The sequence below is a fragment of the Myzus persicae genome, unplaced genomic scaffold, assembly GCF_001856785.1.
Source record: "Myzus persicae strain clone G006 unplaced genomic scaffold, MPER_G0061.0, whole genome shotgun sequence".
NCBI lineage: Eukaryota > Metazoa > Arthropoda > Insecta > Hemiptera > Aphididae > Myzus > Myzus persicae.
Window position 1 is genome coordinate 320574 of NW_019101546.1, and position 16844 is coordinate 337417.

A 16844-nucleotide genomic window follows, 5' to 3' on the forward strand; every position below is an offset into this window, starting at 1 on the left:
ACAGTCTCCTTTTCTTCGCCGCCGCGACCCACCTAAACCATGAGCCAGGCATTATATTACTATTATACTCACATATAGTCATATACCAGTTTTTCACGACGGATTATTATACGTTTTACGAGCGCGAGCCTGATACTTTTCGGGATAGCTTTCGGCGAGACGCGATGCGCCGCTGGCACATTTAATTTGTTTCTATCTGTGGCCAATATAATATTATTACATTTAACGGGCGAAGAGAGTTAAGCTTGTACTTGCGACGTCGTCTCACCAATATAATTTGTAATATAACTTACTACACATTCGATATACGTAGGTATAATATGTATAATATACACCAATGAGCGTATTATCCCCCGCGAATCGTTTCCTCGCGGAACACGCCTAAACGTTATATTATTTTGTAATACGAGTGTTATAAACACACACACACACACACACACACATAGAGTGTATAATGCGTAGCAACTGGTTCCGTGAGGAATCGTGACCGATACAACGCGAGAGATTTACACGGGCGGCCGAATACCTATACTGTGCTTGTTGCCGCCGCTGTCCGACAGCAGCTGGTGCATATGATAATAATATACATAATATGTATATAGAAATACGCAATAATATGCAACGTATATATTTTCACTCGGCGGGATTGCTATTTTTTTTTTAACGACAGAATAACTATATGCAGTGAGAAGTAAAAAAAAAAAACACTGTCATCGACGTCGTCGCAGAGAATATGCGCGCGTATAATAATAATATATATTCCTCCGTTTACATATATATGTATATATTATTATAATTTATAATAATACACCACCGCCCAGCGGTTATGAAAACTGGCTTTTGTGTTATGACCACGTTAAGTGTCGGACCGGAAGGAAACGCAACACAGGAAGAGAGGGGCTCCCGAGAGATGACCGCATCCTTTAGTGTAAGGGGATCGTTATCGGCCGCACTATACGCGCGTATGACGACGAGGGTCGCGCGCGTTTATCTGGTCGAAGGGTTCGCGCCGGAGAAAAGGTCTTATCTCTCTTGTGTACTGCACCCTCGTTTTACGATTCCGCTAAGAATTTCACTGGTTTTATTCAAATGGCTAAATGCGTGCTGCTCGTTTCAGAGGGGTTAGAGGACACGGGGTCGTTGAGATTTCTGAGCGGCGGTGGTGGTTTCAGAACAAAATGTCTATATTATAATATCAAATCACGCACGCACACGGACTGCGTATTTCGTGAAAGTCAGAATTAATATTTTTGAGATCCCAATATGAGATAAAAAAAAATGTATCCATAATTATTATACTTTTATTTATATTAATACGATAGGCATCATTAGGTGTTTTCTATTACTCACATTATTTAATAAGTCCACTAATAATTATATTCTTGTAATAATAAACTTGGTGAAAATTTAAAGAGGCACCCAAAAAAATGTCAAGTCTTGTCTCGCTGGGCAATGATCCCTTCTGGCCCCCTCCCTCAGGCTTGATGTCGTGATTGATGTATTATAAAGTGTATCTATGCATTTCAAATGAAAACAAAACATAAGGTATAACTCCGATGTGGTCGACCTTAAAATATTATACTATAAACTTATTATAGGCCGTCGCATACAAAGCTAAATAAAAAAAAAAAAAGGAATATTTGAAATAGATATTATAATATTAGGAACAGTTGATCGACGAACGTAGTAATGAGTTGGTGCCTAAAATATTATATTAAATATATAAGTAGGTACTCAATCATGGCAAAATCATAGGACGATGTAATATAAACTCATTTCGATTTGCGTTTTACTCGACAATAATTACGTACACGTGTATGAATATTGAATACCGTCGGCGACGAACGGACAGAAGAGTTCGTTATTCGGCCGTCGGAGTGCGGTTTTCGACATGGCCGGTCGTGAATGGACCGAACACAAGAAAAATAAAAAATGACCACTAGGCACAGTGAATTATAAAAAAAAATTTGTATAGAAAAGAAACGGTAGATTATTGACCATGTCGTATTATTATAAGACGTGTACCTACGTGATTCGGACGTCGGCGGGGGCGTACTGATGCGCGGGGAAACGCGCTTCTCCTCCGCACCGGTGTGACTTTCATTTCGACGTCATCGTCGCCGCGGGCAACGCCTTCGTCCGTCGCTCGGGCGCGCGAGCCTCGCTGACCGGTCTAATCGCGCGTGATTAATCTCGACCTGACCCGTACGACAGCGGCGGCGGCGGTTTATGTTAATTACTCTCGGATCGCGGGCGCGCGCGAGCTGGCGCAAAAAAAATATTTCCATCAAAAATATCGACAGCATTACGGTCGCTTACGCCCACGCTTTCGCCGGACGCGCGCGCGCGCGCGCGTGTAAACGGAGTAGTCGGGCCGGTATCTAAGTATAATATGTAATAGAACATACGACCGATCCGGTTTCCGCGGTCGTTATACATAATAATATATTAATATTGTTTTAATGATACACATATAATATATATACAATATTATACGCATATTATAGTAGGTATCCACAACACGAGTCGTCGGTCGGAACGAAAATAATAAAATACACTTTAATCCGTCGATAGACACAACACGTGTGTAAACACGATCGCCGAACGCCGATTTAGTCATCAGCCTGTGTAATGGTAACGATAATAATAATAATATTATGTTCACGACGTCGTCGATGCGATGCCGTACGACGAGACACCGCGACAACCGAATATACCAATAACAACAAAAATAATAATAATAATAACAATGACAATATTATATTGTCGTGCTCGTGTCGGCGGCGGGGAGACCATGACCGATGTGTGTCTGTCCGACCGAGGCCCGCGACTGCGGTGGCGGACGGCGGCGGTTGACGAGGAGCTGCTGGCGACCGCGCGCCGTTGTTAACGCGCCCGCGATTCGTCCGCCGCCGGCCTTACCGGCCATCACCGTGACGCCGACACGTCCAAACAATTTGACCACATCGTGAGAACCCGATTCGTTGTTTTTTTTTCGTCGGACCGGAGCGGAATAACAATAATAATAATAATAATAACACATCTTTCTTTCTACATATAGGTGTAGTGATATAGGTATACGTTTTCCCGACACGGACGCACACACGTGACCTTTTTTACGTGTGGGTACACAGTGTATAATGCCTACACGTGTATGTACGGGGTGATCCATTCAAAGCATGTCACTTTCGTGAAAACATTAACGTTTTTGAAAATATTACTGTTGCACGGTTTTAACTTTTAAGACGTTATAAAAACTAATATTTTTAAATATATTTTTATTTAAAAATACAAAGTTTTTTATCACTCTTTTCAATGACAACATACATTTTTAATTTTATATTTTGAAGCAGAATATTTTCGGATCACTTAGATGTACGAAAATCGAATTTTACGAGTATCGTATGCGAGTTTCAACTTTATAAGTTTTTAATCAAATAATAAAGTTTTGATGAACGGATAGTGGATTGGTGTATACTAGCTTAAAGGTCCACACACACTGCAGCGGTGGCCGTAAATTGTGTCCGGACTCATGGCTTCTTTAAACAATATCCTGTCTAAAGATACAGAATTCAAAACGTATGTCGTTATTAAATTTTAAAATTTTAAAAAATAATAAAAATTAAATTAAAAAAAAAAAAAATATTGTGTCGCAACGGCTCAAAATTATCTTAAGGAAAAATTTGTAAAAATACGTTGGTTTTTTTTGTCGAAATAATAATGATTGACTTACACGTTCGACGGATCACCCGGTATATATATATATATAATATACAAGAACTTTGAAGCCCGAGGACGATGCACACACAGCACACACGTATATCGTCGTCGTCGTCACCTATAAACACGGTATCCGTTTGTCATGACGTGGCATCGTGTCTTCCGACCGACGACGACAACAAAAATAATAATGGTGATAATAATAATATTATATCGTGTCGTCGCCGAGCATTGTTCGCATCCCGTATATACGATCCGCCGCGGGCGTCGGTCGTCGTGGGCGTGTGAAATCATTATATTTTCTTCCGTGAAATCGCACATTTTTTACATCCAATGTATCATGTACATGTAGGTGCATTAAACTGCAGTGTGAGATCGTGCGTCTCACCCGCTCGGACGCTGTGCGAAAGGAATGCCGCACCGACCGAGAATATATTTTAATATATAGGTATAGGCCTGCAGCTCGAAACGACGTCAAAGATTTCCGGGGCGTTTTTATCGAGACCCGAAACGGTTTTCCCGCCGACGGTTGGGGGAAACTCGCTTTAGCGTTGATATCGTGTAATATACGTTATCCATTTTTTGCGCCCGTTCTCGTAAGCGTTGTATCAATTAACCTCGATCGCCACCGCTGCAGCGTGCTGCCGAAATACGCTCATCGGCATTAAAGTGATTTTTTTTTTCATCGTGTGGGTCGTCGCAAGACCGCGGAATTCGCTATACACACGCACGATGACGATGTGGCCGACAACTGAAGGATGATACATATAATATTGTAAGAAGAGCGAGCGAGAGTCGAAGAGAGAATAATAATAATATTATGTATACAGCGTGTTTCGATCGCAAACCGTATAATAATAATAATAATAAGTATTTAATGAGCGTATAGCTATAGCACGGTCTCGGTGAAAGGATTCCGTTTTTTTCCCCATCGTCTTTTCATGCCCAGTGCTTATTATATAAGTACTTATAAATATATATACACTGACTGTCGGCTGCGACAGCGAACCGCCAATTAGAAAAAAAGTCAATATTAACACATTTTCTCGTAAATCGGTTAGATTCGAACGACCTGACCGTAAATAATCTGACGGGATAATAGCAGCGCTCTTGATCACACTTGGTTGATCACGAGAGTCTTACACAAATAACTAATTTATAAAACGATGTTTTTTTTTTTTTTTAACAGATCCCGAACAACTGGTGCTATAGCTACTATACATTCTTGTCGGAAGTAAAAATGATCTCATTAACTAATTAATTGGAATTATATTTTCGTTTTACCGAAGCTTGTTGCAGATGGACGACGTACAGCTAACAGTATAGACCGCGAATGTGTGATACCGCAGTCAAGACGTACCTACCTACATTTTTAGTACGTATTTCTATTATACGTATATACAGTGTTATTATTATATTGTTCGTGTAATCGAGGTGGCATCCAATTTGAAGTATATTCCTATCTACTCTGTTTTCCACAGAGCGCGTTCATTAAATATTAATTAAAAATAAAATAAAAAATAGCTACTCGTCGTTACGGTTCTAGATATCGTTACGGTAAATTATTGTTATAAACACCAAAACTGGAAAAAGAATTATAAATATCTCGTTATGCGCGCGTGCGCACGGGTCATCCGAGGGCCGCGAGGTCGTACCAGCAGCACATCGCACGCGACGACGGAGACCGGTTAGCGTCGCGCAAACGGTACGTGTCTGTCATCGAGGGTTTTAAAGGGTCGTAACAGCCAGTAACCTTTCGAGGAGGGGCAGTATCTATTACTGCACTTCGTATTTGAGTAAATTCAAACCAAACGGAAAGGACTTACTCTATATCGCAGAACTAGGTGGTGTGTAGGGGGCTTATTATAGCTCCAAATAGACGTTTTTATACTTTGAACCCCTTCTGGTTAAAATCTAAATCCTTGCATAAAAAAAAACTATCATGTGTTCAATGTATAAAATAATTAATAATTAGTTATATTCTACACTAATATTGTAGATGTATCTTGTATAACTGTACAAGTCTATATACGACGAGGATTATAAGTACGAGGAGAATCAAAACATATAGTCAGGTCGACCGCGGACATATAACCCAAAACAGATTCAGTGATCTACAGCCTAGGTAGTAGGTACCTATAATGAATTAGAGAGATAATAATTTTGTACGATTATAATATATTGATAACGAAGTTTTCTAAATATTCACTTCTAAACATATATATAGCCCCGAAGAGTTGTTAAGTATATTATACTTGTTTTATTGCTGAAATTGTATTTTTAATGGCGAGGTGGACGCTCTTACTCCAAGATTTTTTAACTTTATAGGACTCCCTGCGACCACTTAACTCTCGAGTTTGGGGAATGTGGGTTTACTTTGAACTTCGGTAGTTCTATTAAGTCCATAGCTGTAACTATTGAATCTTTGTTTCGCTCCTGGATTTACCTCACCCCCGTGCACCGTGCGCGTGTCGGACCGCCTATACTATGTTGTATTACGTTCGCCATTATAAATATACCGTTTAGTAAACGGATCCGTTTTAATTGAATAATAATAATATTAATAATGATAATAACAACAACTCGGCGTTCGGTCGCGCGTGTTCGTGTAAACGCGTGCACATGCTCTCGTATACATTTAACGGTTAGCGCGAGCCCGCTCACACGGTCTCGGGTCGTTTGCCCGCGTACACACACACACACACACACACACACACACACACACACACACATGCTCGTATAACATAATGATGTATATAGATCTGTATTGTGTACGTGTAAGTATATAGTGTGTGTGTACAGATGGGTGTGTAATGCGCAGGAGCCGTACACCTAATACGCCCACGCGTCCGTTTTGCGGCGCAGCGCCGCAGCTGACCTCGGTCGCCTCGGACGGGGGGCCACTGGGTCACAAGGATTTATCGTATGTATCAGAGCAGGTTGCTAACGACCGTCGTAGTCGTCGTCGGCGTTTTTCACCCGAAGCGTCGAAAAGTAGAAAACGAAAACGCGTTATATTTTAATAAATATTAAACTATAAACATATACTATACGCATAATATACGCATAGGTATATAATATAATAATTGCATTATGTACATAATATTAATATATGCATGAGCAATTTGAGTACGAGGTGTAGGACTTGTGTTCACGCTGCCGCCGCCGCCGCCACCACCGCGGGTGTTTTCGGCCCGGTTTTAGCGCGTTGTTAATAAAGCCTGTATATATATAATATGCGTATTGCAGGTACTTAACCGAGCGCTTTTCTTTCGGCGAACACGTTTCGTATAGTTAAGTCCCGATCCATTATTCAATCGGCGTCTAGTAATGTTCGTCGAATGGCGTATATCTGTTTACGAATTCGTTTCGAAATCGATTGAATTAAAAAAGCAAATTATAATATTATACGTGTGTGTGTGTGTGTGTTTATATAATATTAACAGCGACACGACTGAGATTTATTTTTGGACGACCTACGATTTCTCGGTCGTCCAGAAGAATAAACGGCGACGAATTTAGAAAATAGACAACATAATACAAATTGTATGCTAGAAACTAATAAATACAAATTGTGAAAATCGTGTGTTGTGATGCTGTGTTTCAACGTAGGTACTTCATTATTTGTAACGAATTATTAAAAACCGAACTGTTTACTTAAGAGTGGTTATTCATTCTTATCGCCATAAGAAATGGATGTGTTCATCTAGTGAACATTTTCTCCGCTCAAAATACTTTCTCGCGAGGTAAACGAGACTTGAGTTTTTTTTAAGAATCTCCCGGAATATAATAATATCAAATATGAACGGGGTGTATCATCCGTATATTATAATGATTTGTGATCCAGCCGGCAGCAGCTTGCGCCGCAGTGGATAGACGACTTTGGGAACCCCGTGGCGCGTGGTGGCCGCGAAGCAAGAGGATCGGTGGCCAGCGAAATGTTAAGTTAGATCAAACAAACAGAACGAAAAATATTCATAAACGTCAACAAAAATCGGATTGACTCGCGGTTGCCGACTTTGAGCAAGTGTCACAAGCTATCCGCCACCTCGGTTACAAAAACCTATTGGGGCATCCATACAGGGGCATCCATTTAACGTTAGACACTGATTTTATCGTTCTAATAAATACTTTTATAATATAATTTTTAGTTCTTAAAAACAACATGAATACAAAAAAATGACTCCACTAAAATTAAACTTAAAATCTTAAGTTTTCATGTAGGGTACTCTTAAAATGTTAAATCACCTCATCTAAGCTCAAAATGTAAGTTATAATTCATAGACTATATAGGTACTTGTCCAAAATGTGATTTTTATAAATCGGAATAGGGACTCCAAATAATATTCTGCTGCGGAATATTAAATGAAAAAATCAAAAGAGTAAAAAACTTGAAAAAATGAAAAAGGTATAATAGTAAAAAAAATATAATTTTTCTCCCAAAATGTCGTTCGGTAAGGACTTACAATTAATGTTAAAGAAGTATTTTTAAAAACGTTTGCGTTTTCTGAAATAATGAGTGTCTTACATAAAACGGATCACCTCGTGCGGCCGTATCTATCTATTCAGAAAAACCGATGGGCGTTATGTAATCGACCGACGGATCTCATTAGAACCTCGCGGCGAATACGGAACACGTGGTTTTGCACCGGATGGGAACAAAAGACTTTTTAACGGATCATAATGACCGCCGCCACCGCACCAAAGAATGGAGTAAAATATAATAATATATTGTGTGCGTCGGGACCCCGCCGCCGAAGTTATTTATTGTAAGTCGTCGCGTAAGTTACCCGAACTACGTGCGAGCGCTCGAGTACGGGCATCATCAACAACTGGTTTCGCGTGAGCTCGCGATAATAATTGAAAAAAAATATAATTCGATCGTGCGATATTTTTTACGACTAGTATATATGCTGTGCGATATTGTATGTCGATTTCTGCAGCGGTACATCGTATTATTATTATTATCATTACACTCGCTTTCACTATAAACGCATATACCCAGGCAGGTAATAATAATACTACGTACGACGCAGTAGGTAGGTACAACCGTCGTTGCGTGGGTCGATGTTTTATACTATTATTGTTATTATTTAAACGACTGCAGTCGCTGCAATACTGCAATTATTTAGCGAGTTGGGATTTCGTCAACGGTACATCGTAAACGTTTCGCGGGGGAATAAAAGCGGAGCCTGTTTTGCATTGTTGGTACGGCCTGGGACCTATTATTCTATATCAGGCTCATCGGGGGTCTTTACTGTAGCATAGTCGGGCGTTTTAAGCTTTATTATAGGTCCATAGTCTTCGCATTGGCATATGCCCGCGAAGTATGGTCTCGGTGCTTTTGAACGAAGTCTGTCTATATTTTTGTTACGGCCTATAATATTATAATGACTGTCGTGTTTCATTCGGCGTGTGGTTATCGACGATCACGGCAGCAGGTCCTGTCGAAAACACCATAAGTCCTCTTCGGCGTCCCTTATTCGATCGGTCGGTCTTAGATCGTGGGAAAATTATTAAACCATCGGCGTATATTATATTATTATTGCAGTTGTTTTTTTTTTTAAACATTATGTAGGACGCGGCTGCGATTGCGATCTCTGTCGTCGTCGTCGTCGTCGTCGTCGTCGTCGTCGGATCCGGGATGAGCGCGCGCGCGGAAAAGTAGGACGTGCCGCGCGGGCGGGTCGGCGGCGCTCGCGTAGGTATTATTATCGTGTGTACGCACGCCGCCACGACGAATCGTCCGACTGTCCGAGGAGAGCGATAAGGCGGCCGGCGTGTGCGTACACGCACAAAACGTCCACTCGTCGTCGCCGTCAACGTTCAAGTGACGTGCGGCCCGGCGGCAATCGCCTCGTCGTGACCGACCGCTGTCTGTTCGCCAGCACAGGTACATAATACTGTTATTACGTTATTATTACACGAAATACACTATATTATAGCAATATATATATATTGTATTATATTATCCTGCCCGACTCCGCCTGCAATCAATCTATATTCATCGTTTTCCGTTTACCCGTTGTATAATGCATATTATATAGGTAGGTTAGGTGCCCGTGAAAACCCCCTCCGAAATAGGTTCATCCGTTTCGGAGCCTTACCTGGTTAGGCAGACAGACGGCCTATCTGTGCGTATTTAGTGCGATATTGAATGTAACCGTGTACGTTTAAAACAATCACAGCGTGTACAATTTGAATGGTTATGTCTGCTTTGTGTAACAAAAGATAAGTAATAAAAATACGACGGTAAATATTGTGGCAAAAGAGTCGATTTCCCGAGAGGGCGAGGTAAACAATGTTTTTTGTCATGTCATTATGTAGCAGAATGTAAGTACACATTAATAAGCGTGCTTACCCTGCATAATGAGAACAAGCGACACCACAATATAATTTACACAGCAATGTTCTTCCAAATAAATGGGCCGCTACCAAAATTTATATTAAGTTTCCATAACCAAAATCAAATGTGTAACAAATCATCAGAACTGTTTTATTTTCTGTAATCGATGACAACCCCATATAATAAACAAAAACATTGATTTTTGTTTGCCAAAGCAAAATTTATGTGTAAGCACATTTTGCGGATAAATAAATCAATTAAACGCGAATCTTAAAAAAATAATTCTTAGTGCACCTCTACATTGAGGTACGAAGGTACCTGACAATTTTGAGTTTATGCAGCTATAACAGTCTTGGCTATACATTCATTAGTCAGTCCAAGACATCTTGTTATACATAATAATATATACGGATTAAATTATCTCACCATCACGGCGTGACGTACGGCTGACGAGAAAACGCGAATGTCGCTCCTAGCGATTCTGATTACCGTGATGTTGGAGGGGGGAATGTAAATACTGGAGAACAAATTTTGGGATCGCAACTTAAAATAGGGGGGTGGTGAACGCGGAAAGATCGAAAATCTTCCATGGGAAAGTGCTATAATAGTAAGCTGTAATATTTTCGAATATATAATATAAATAATATCGGCGGCGTTGTGAACAGATTGACGCAAACTGCATATCGTATACGGTTTACGTACTTACTGAATATTATTAAATACTGTCAGAGAGACTGTTCTGGGACTGCTATAGGTGATTTAATAAACCGATGCACGACGATTTTTTTGTTTTTTCGTATAATATATTATATTGCAGTGTCCTCGCGTCAGACGAGAAAAAATATTCAAAATATGCGCAACTCTTAGCTGCAAACTCTCCGTATAAGGATGCGCCGCGGGAAAGAAGACGGTGCTCGCACGACGCTATAGGAACAAGGACGAAGATCGAGGAGAAGACGCGTAGAGGATGAAAAAAAACTCGCCGACCGAGAATCGTTTTCGGGATGACGTTTTGCCGCCCAAGTGAAAGCTGTAATGCTGCACGAGAACAGGTCGGACACGATTCGCGTGCCCGCCGGCCAAACGAAGACTACACGGCGACGACTTTGTTTATATATAATATGTATAGGTACATTTAATGTGCATTATTGTTAAAACGGTATTCTCGCGACTTTCTACACGCGACGCGCGTTATCGTTTCCTTCGACTTTGGGCTACGTGACGGCCGATCACTGAATGCTTCAACTCGCAGTATTTAATAATATAATACTTATCGTCGAGCTAAAAAAACGAATTTCTACACACTTTCTAAATTACATGTCTGGCGACGTCAGTGTACCACTGTTACACGCAGCGTGTACCACCAGGGATGGCGTAAGACGGGTTTAGCAATAATAATCGTGTTTAAAAACTTTAAAAATCAAAATCGAATGAACCCTTTCCCGTGCAAAGGTGTACTTGACTATTCGTTATAGTTCTGAATAGTGGACTTACCGGTGGTGAACAGAACGATGGCTTTCAGACAACTGTACTCTGCGGCGTCTACGTGGAGGGCTTTGAGTTTCTCCACCTGCTCCTGGAATATGCGTATGTGGTCCATGAAAGCGACCACACGATCCGCGGCCATCGGAGACGCATGCAGCCCAGCTGCGGCCAACAGCGGGGCAACGTGCAGTGGCATCGAACACTGGGACGCGTTCAGTACAAACAGTTCGCTCCAAACGAGCCTCAGCAAGGCCACTTGGTCAGTCACCTTCGAGCACAAACAATATCGTTTAAGTTATATGTACACAAAATCTACAAGCTAGAGTGTTTCAAGTACATAGCTATACTATATTATATAGGTAATATATCATAGGAGACAATATTACTGCTGTTCGAGCCATCCTCACATTATTTCTCCTAAACGTGCACTCGCACAGGACCCTTTAAATGGTTTTAAGAATATACTTTATAGTTAAATGTGCAGCACTGCAGAACTATTTAAATTTGAATACGTCCTGAGTATAATATGTAAAACAATCTAAATAAAAAAATTAATTTGAATAGTAGCGATCACTCACCTGCAGGTCTGGGAAGAAGGGTATGTTCCGTGCCCACTCGACAGCGCTAAAAAGCAGCCTGGCGGCCAGCTCACATATGTTGTCTATGCCCATGATGTTGTTGGGTTGCATACACTGTCCGTACCTAGACGTCGGGTACGGTTCGGCGCGCAACAGCAGCGATATATAGGAGGACAGGTACGAGTGGCCGTTGAGTCCGACGGCTCCAGCGGCGGCTGCCGCGGCTGCGGCTGCCTCGCCGTTGGCTAGGCACAACTGACCGGGAAGTCCGGTGAGCCCGGGAGGCTGGCTGGCCGGAACTCGACCTCTCTGCACGGCTGTGGAAAAACAGACATACAAACATTATAGCTTCAATACCACTTACTATTATTACTTATTATTATTATTTATTTTTATTGTATTATTATCATCGTATACAACCGGCGTGGTCTTAGGTATTATGTATTATTATATTCATAGGTACTCGGTGACGCGAAAGCAATTCACTTTTTCCCATAAAACGAAAGTTATACCACTTATACCGATAAACATAGTTTTATTCAATTATACAGAGCTATTCAATACGAATCATCCTATTATGATTTATTTGCGTCTGGCATCTTGATCTTACGGAATTTAACTAGGTACTACTATTAGGATTCGGTTATATGTTAAAGATACTGTGAAGGTACCGTTGGTTTAAAAAAAATATTCTATATTCAACGTGTGTACGGCTGCACGTACTACTATTATCGCGAAAAAGCTAAAAAATGATTGGTTAATATACAATGGATTTATGGATGTACATATTATAGTGAATTTATTAGTTCCAACTTGGAACTAGATGTTGTTTGTGTGGGGCTACAGGGAAGCCAACATTTATTTAGGTACCATTAAATGCATTTAAAATATTATTCTTTTATTTAATGTATCATATATTACTCTAAGTCTAAAAACTAAACATTTATGTACGTAAGTGTTTGATATCGAATAATTCGTGTTGAATAACTCTGTTTAATTACACATAGTTCATATGCAGCAGCATACCGCTGGACGATCAAGTTGTGTAGTGTTATTAGTACCTATGCCATGTCGTCATGAAATAGGATTTTATTCTCCCGGTGTTTTAAATATATGTAATTGATAATGATATGTAATGATTTCGAATAAAACCATAACTAATTATAATGTCACCGCGCTTCATATTCATTTACCAACATTCAATCAATAATTCATAGTATAGCGAGTAATAACTACAATAACGAGCGATTCCTCATAATAATATTATTTTATTTTTGCACACACGTAAACAACATAATATTTTTAACTCGAAGAATTAACGCGTTATTCGTGAACATAATATATACAATATACACATGAGTAGTTGCATTGTTTTCATAAATTGTTGCGTCTTGGGACAAAAGGCCACATATAGTTATCGATAAAAATTGTTTGCAACAGCTCACGTAATTTGGTATTTCAATATGATGTATCGACATAATTATTTGTTTTTTCATCGGCCATCAATTTACTACCGAGTAAATGATAATACGCTTGGTATATATTATTATTTATTATTGAAATTTTTTAACTTTATAGTATGAACTATGAATAATAATGCGCCAGAGTGCTAGACACTAAATAACTGCAGCACACTTCATCGGATAAAAATAATTATTATAATTTTATAAAATATTAAAATGCCACTGCAGGAGTTGATTGCACGTATAAATCTTGTGAAGTGTCTACTCGATAATGATTTTGGTATAGTAATAGAGATTTTTGCAAGTTATTATTGAACGTTTACGAGTGGTTCGTGTCATACGATATAGTTTCTATAATTGAGATTTTCGAAAATAATCTCGCCAAACGGTAAAACGAAAAACACATCAGAAACTTGCCGCCATCGGGATCACAGGTAGAAAATAATACACGCGATGTATTGTAATAACATAAATACAACGACCCACCCTTGTCGATACACACATATATGCACAGAATAATGCGCAGCTGTTGCGGATGGCGTCCGGTTTTCGTGACGATTCCCATAAATTATCATTTATCGCATTATAACATGCACGGCGCAAAACCGATCGAACGAGTTCGAACCCTTGACCGACGTCGTCCGAGTCGTCCCGTGTGAAGATGTCCCGTATGGGAATTTAATATATTTGTAATAATAATATACAACGGCGAACCGATATTCGCTCCGATCGCCGAACCCGTTTAGATCCAGTTATCGATCCCACGGAACAAGCCCACCCGTTACATATAATATGCTGCACTGCACGCGGCGGGGTGGTGACCTCACGCGACCCTGCCAAATATATCGGCCGCGGCAGTGGTGGTGGCGGTTTTTTACTTGTTTGATTTTTTACAAAACGTGTTTTCTTTGTACGCGAGCTCGCACTCATAATATTATACCCGTGTTAAATGCACCACCGATCTGTCCGATAAAGTTTCGTCAAAGTCCGTTGGAAGACGACGATAGTGTAAAAATATAAATTAATCATCTCAGTCACCCCCCCCCCCCCAACCACTTCTCCTCGCCGAATTCTCAGGACATCTGTCGTAGACGACCGACCCTTGTGGGGCTCATGATAATAAATTTTATACACGCCGTCTCGGGACTGGCGCATCGAAAAAACCGTCGTCGAGAGCGTCATTGCAGCCCCTCCGGCGGCGGCGGCGGCGACGACGGCTTGGAACGTCGTTTGTCCTCCGAGATTTTTTCGAAATCTCCCCACACAGTGTATAAATTAACGTGTCAAACGTAGTATCAGCGGATATATAGTTATTATTTTTAACGTCTGAGCTCCCGCGGGACCGATAGTCCCGGAAGGATCGAAAGTCGAAAAAATGTATATACACATATAATAATATAATATATTATACATTTATACTACATAGCTCTTCATTTTTTTCCTCTCGATACGATCACGCGCGGTTAGCGTTGAACACGGCGTATAATATAGAGGTCTATGGCGAAGAAAATAATTTAACAACAGCATAATACAGCTACACTGTACATCCGCATATAACGAGAAGCGTTAATGGCATTTGCGGATCGTGACTGTATAAAGCGGTTCGAAAACATTTACAGTTTGAGTTGTTATTTTATGCGTAGCTAAAAATTTTTTTTGCTATTTTAAGTTTTTATAACGTAATAACGCACATATTATGAATTCAAGACGGGCAAGTGAATGAAAATAAAACAACTCAAGTTGGTTAATTAATGTTTTGAACGTTAAGTATTGTCAGTTAATAGTAACAAAATAATATATATTTATAATTTAACTCTATAAAAGTTTAAAGTTAATTCATTAAATTTTAATTACCATCGGGATCACACATTAGTGATTGCGCAACATTCAAATTGTTTAGATAACTATAAACGTTTTATTAAAAATGCATGCAACTATTACTAGTTATTTCACACACTGTTATACATATTGTATAGCTTAGGTAATTATAACTTTGTTCTACTAAATTATTTTATCAAGAAATATGATAAAATAGTATTATTTATTTGTTTACTTTTATTTATAATCATTGTCTACGACGTGATAAAAAAAAATATTTTATTAATTTTTGTTTTAAATTTAATTTCTTATCACATGAGACATAGATTTGGACAACCATCATGGACTTAACACACCATTCCCATACTATTTTAAATTCAGTGAAAACGTCTAAGTTATTAGGTCGATTAAAGAATTACTAAATTATAAGTCAAAGAACATTAACTATTTAAATTAACTTTGACTATAGTTAATCATCACCTTTGGGTCGTAATATATCGTTTTGGCAAAAACAACTTTATCGGAGATCGTCTAGTATAGAGATATAATAATTACTGTGATGTGTTTATTTGGACAACTGCCTCGCAACAGAATTGTTTAAAAAATAAACTCAAAGCAGATTCCACCGGTTTAGTGCTGCAGCAGTTGCTTAAAGTTATACGAAAAACCTAATAGTCATGATTCCAATTAACGCCTACTGCTTTTTTTTTACACGAGCGTTCGATTATTATGATGAAAAAAACTATAACACGGGTGTACGCCTATGTATCCTATATATAGGAAAACATAATATATTATGTGGAAAATGTGCTCGATCACCTCGTGTTTATTTACTTTATTTTTTCATTCTTCCGGTCAGTCGTCAACACGCTCATATACAACAGTGTTATAATGTATTGATTTGCATAGTGTAAGAGACACGCAGTGGTGGTCGAAAAAGAGATCATCGTCGTCGTGAAACTTTCGAGTGCGCGAATAAGACAACGAGACTCGGCCAAAAAAGGTTCGTTCCATTCATTACGCACGCATATTATTATATGTTTTTAACGAGACTGCAGCAGTCGACAACGGAAAATATATTACTTTAATAATATTGTACACGAATATTATGTGAGTATAAAATATTTTAAAAAGTATCCGGCGGCGGCAACGGCGGACAATGGTCTGCGTTTTAACGCCTTTCGGCTATATATCTCATTCGTACGTACGTAAATATGCGTAAGACCTCCCGCGCCACACCACTGTTTATGGCGCTAATGAAAGTCTGTGCTCACACTCACACACACACACACACACACACACACTTTATTATATCGTAGTCGTTTTATATACGCGTACACTTATCAATCGCGTTGAAGTCGTTATGGTCATCTGCGAGGCAGACTATATTATTATTACTCGCGGCGTCGCAATATTATGTATCTGCTGGGAATA

General features: G+C 39.6%; 1 protein-coding gene across 1 annotated transcript in view; it reads right to left on the bottom strand.

Annotated features, from left to right (window-relative positions):
* LOC111029473 (nuclear receptor subfamily 2 group F member 1-B) overlaps positions 1–16844 on the bottom strand; it is a 53480-nt gene that overhangs the window by 15444 nt on the left and 21192 nt on the right. The window contains exons 3-4 of the mRNA XM_022308478.1: positions 12130–12446; positions 11561–11819 (exon numbers count right to left, since the gene is read on the bottom strand). Coding sequence (XP_022164170.1) covers positions 11561–11819; positions 12130–12446 — 576 coding nt within the window. The remainder of the gene's footprint in view (positions 1–11560; positions 11820–12129; positions 12447–16844) is intronic.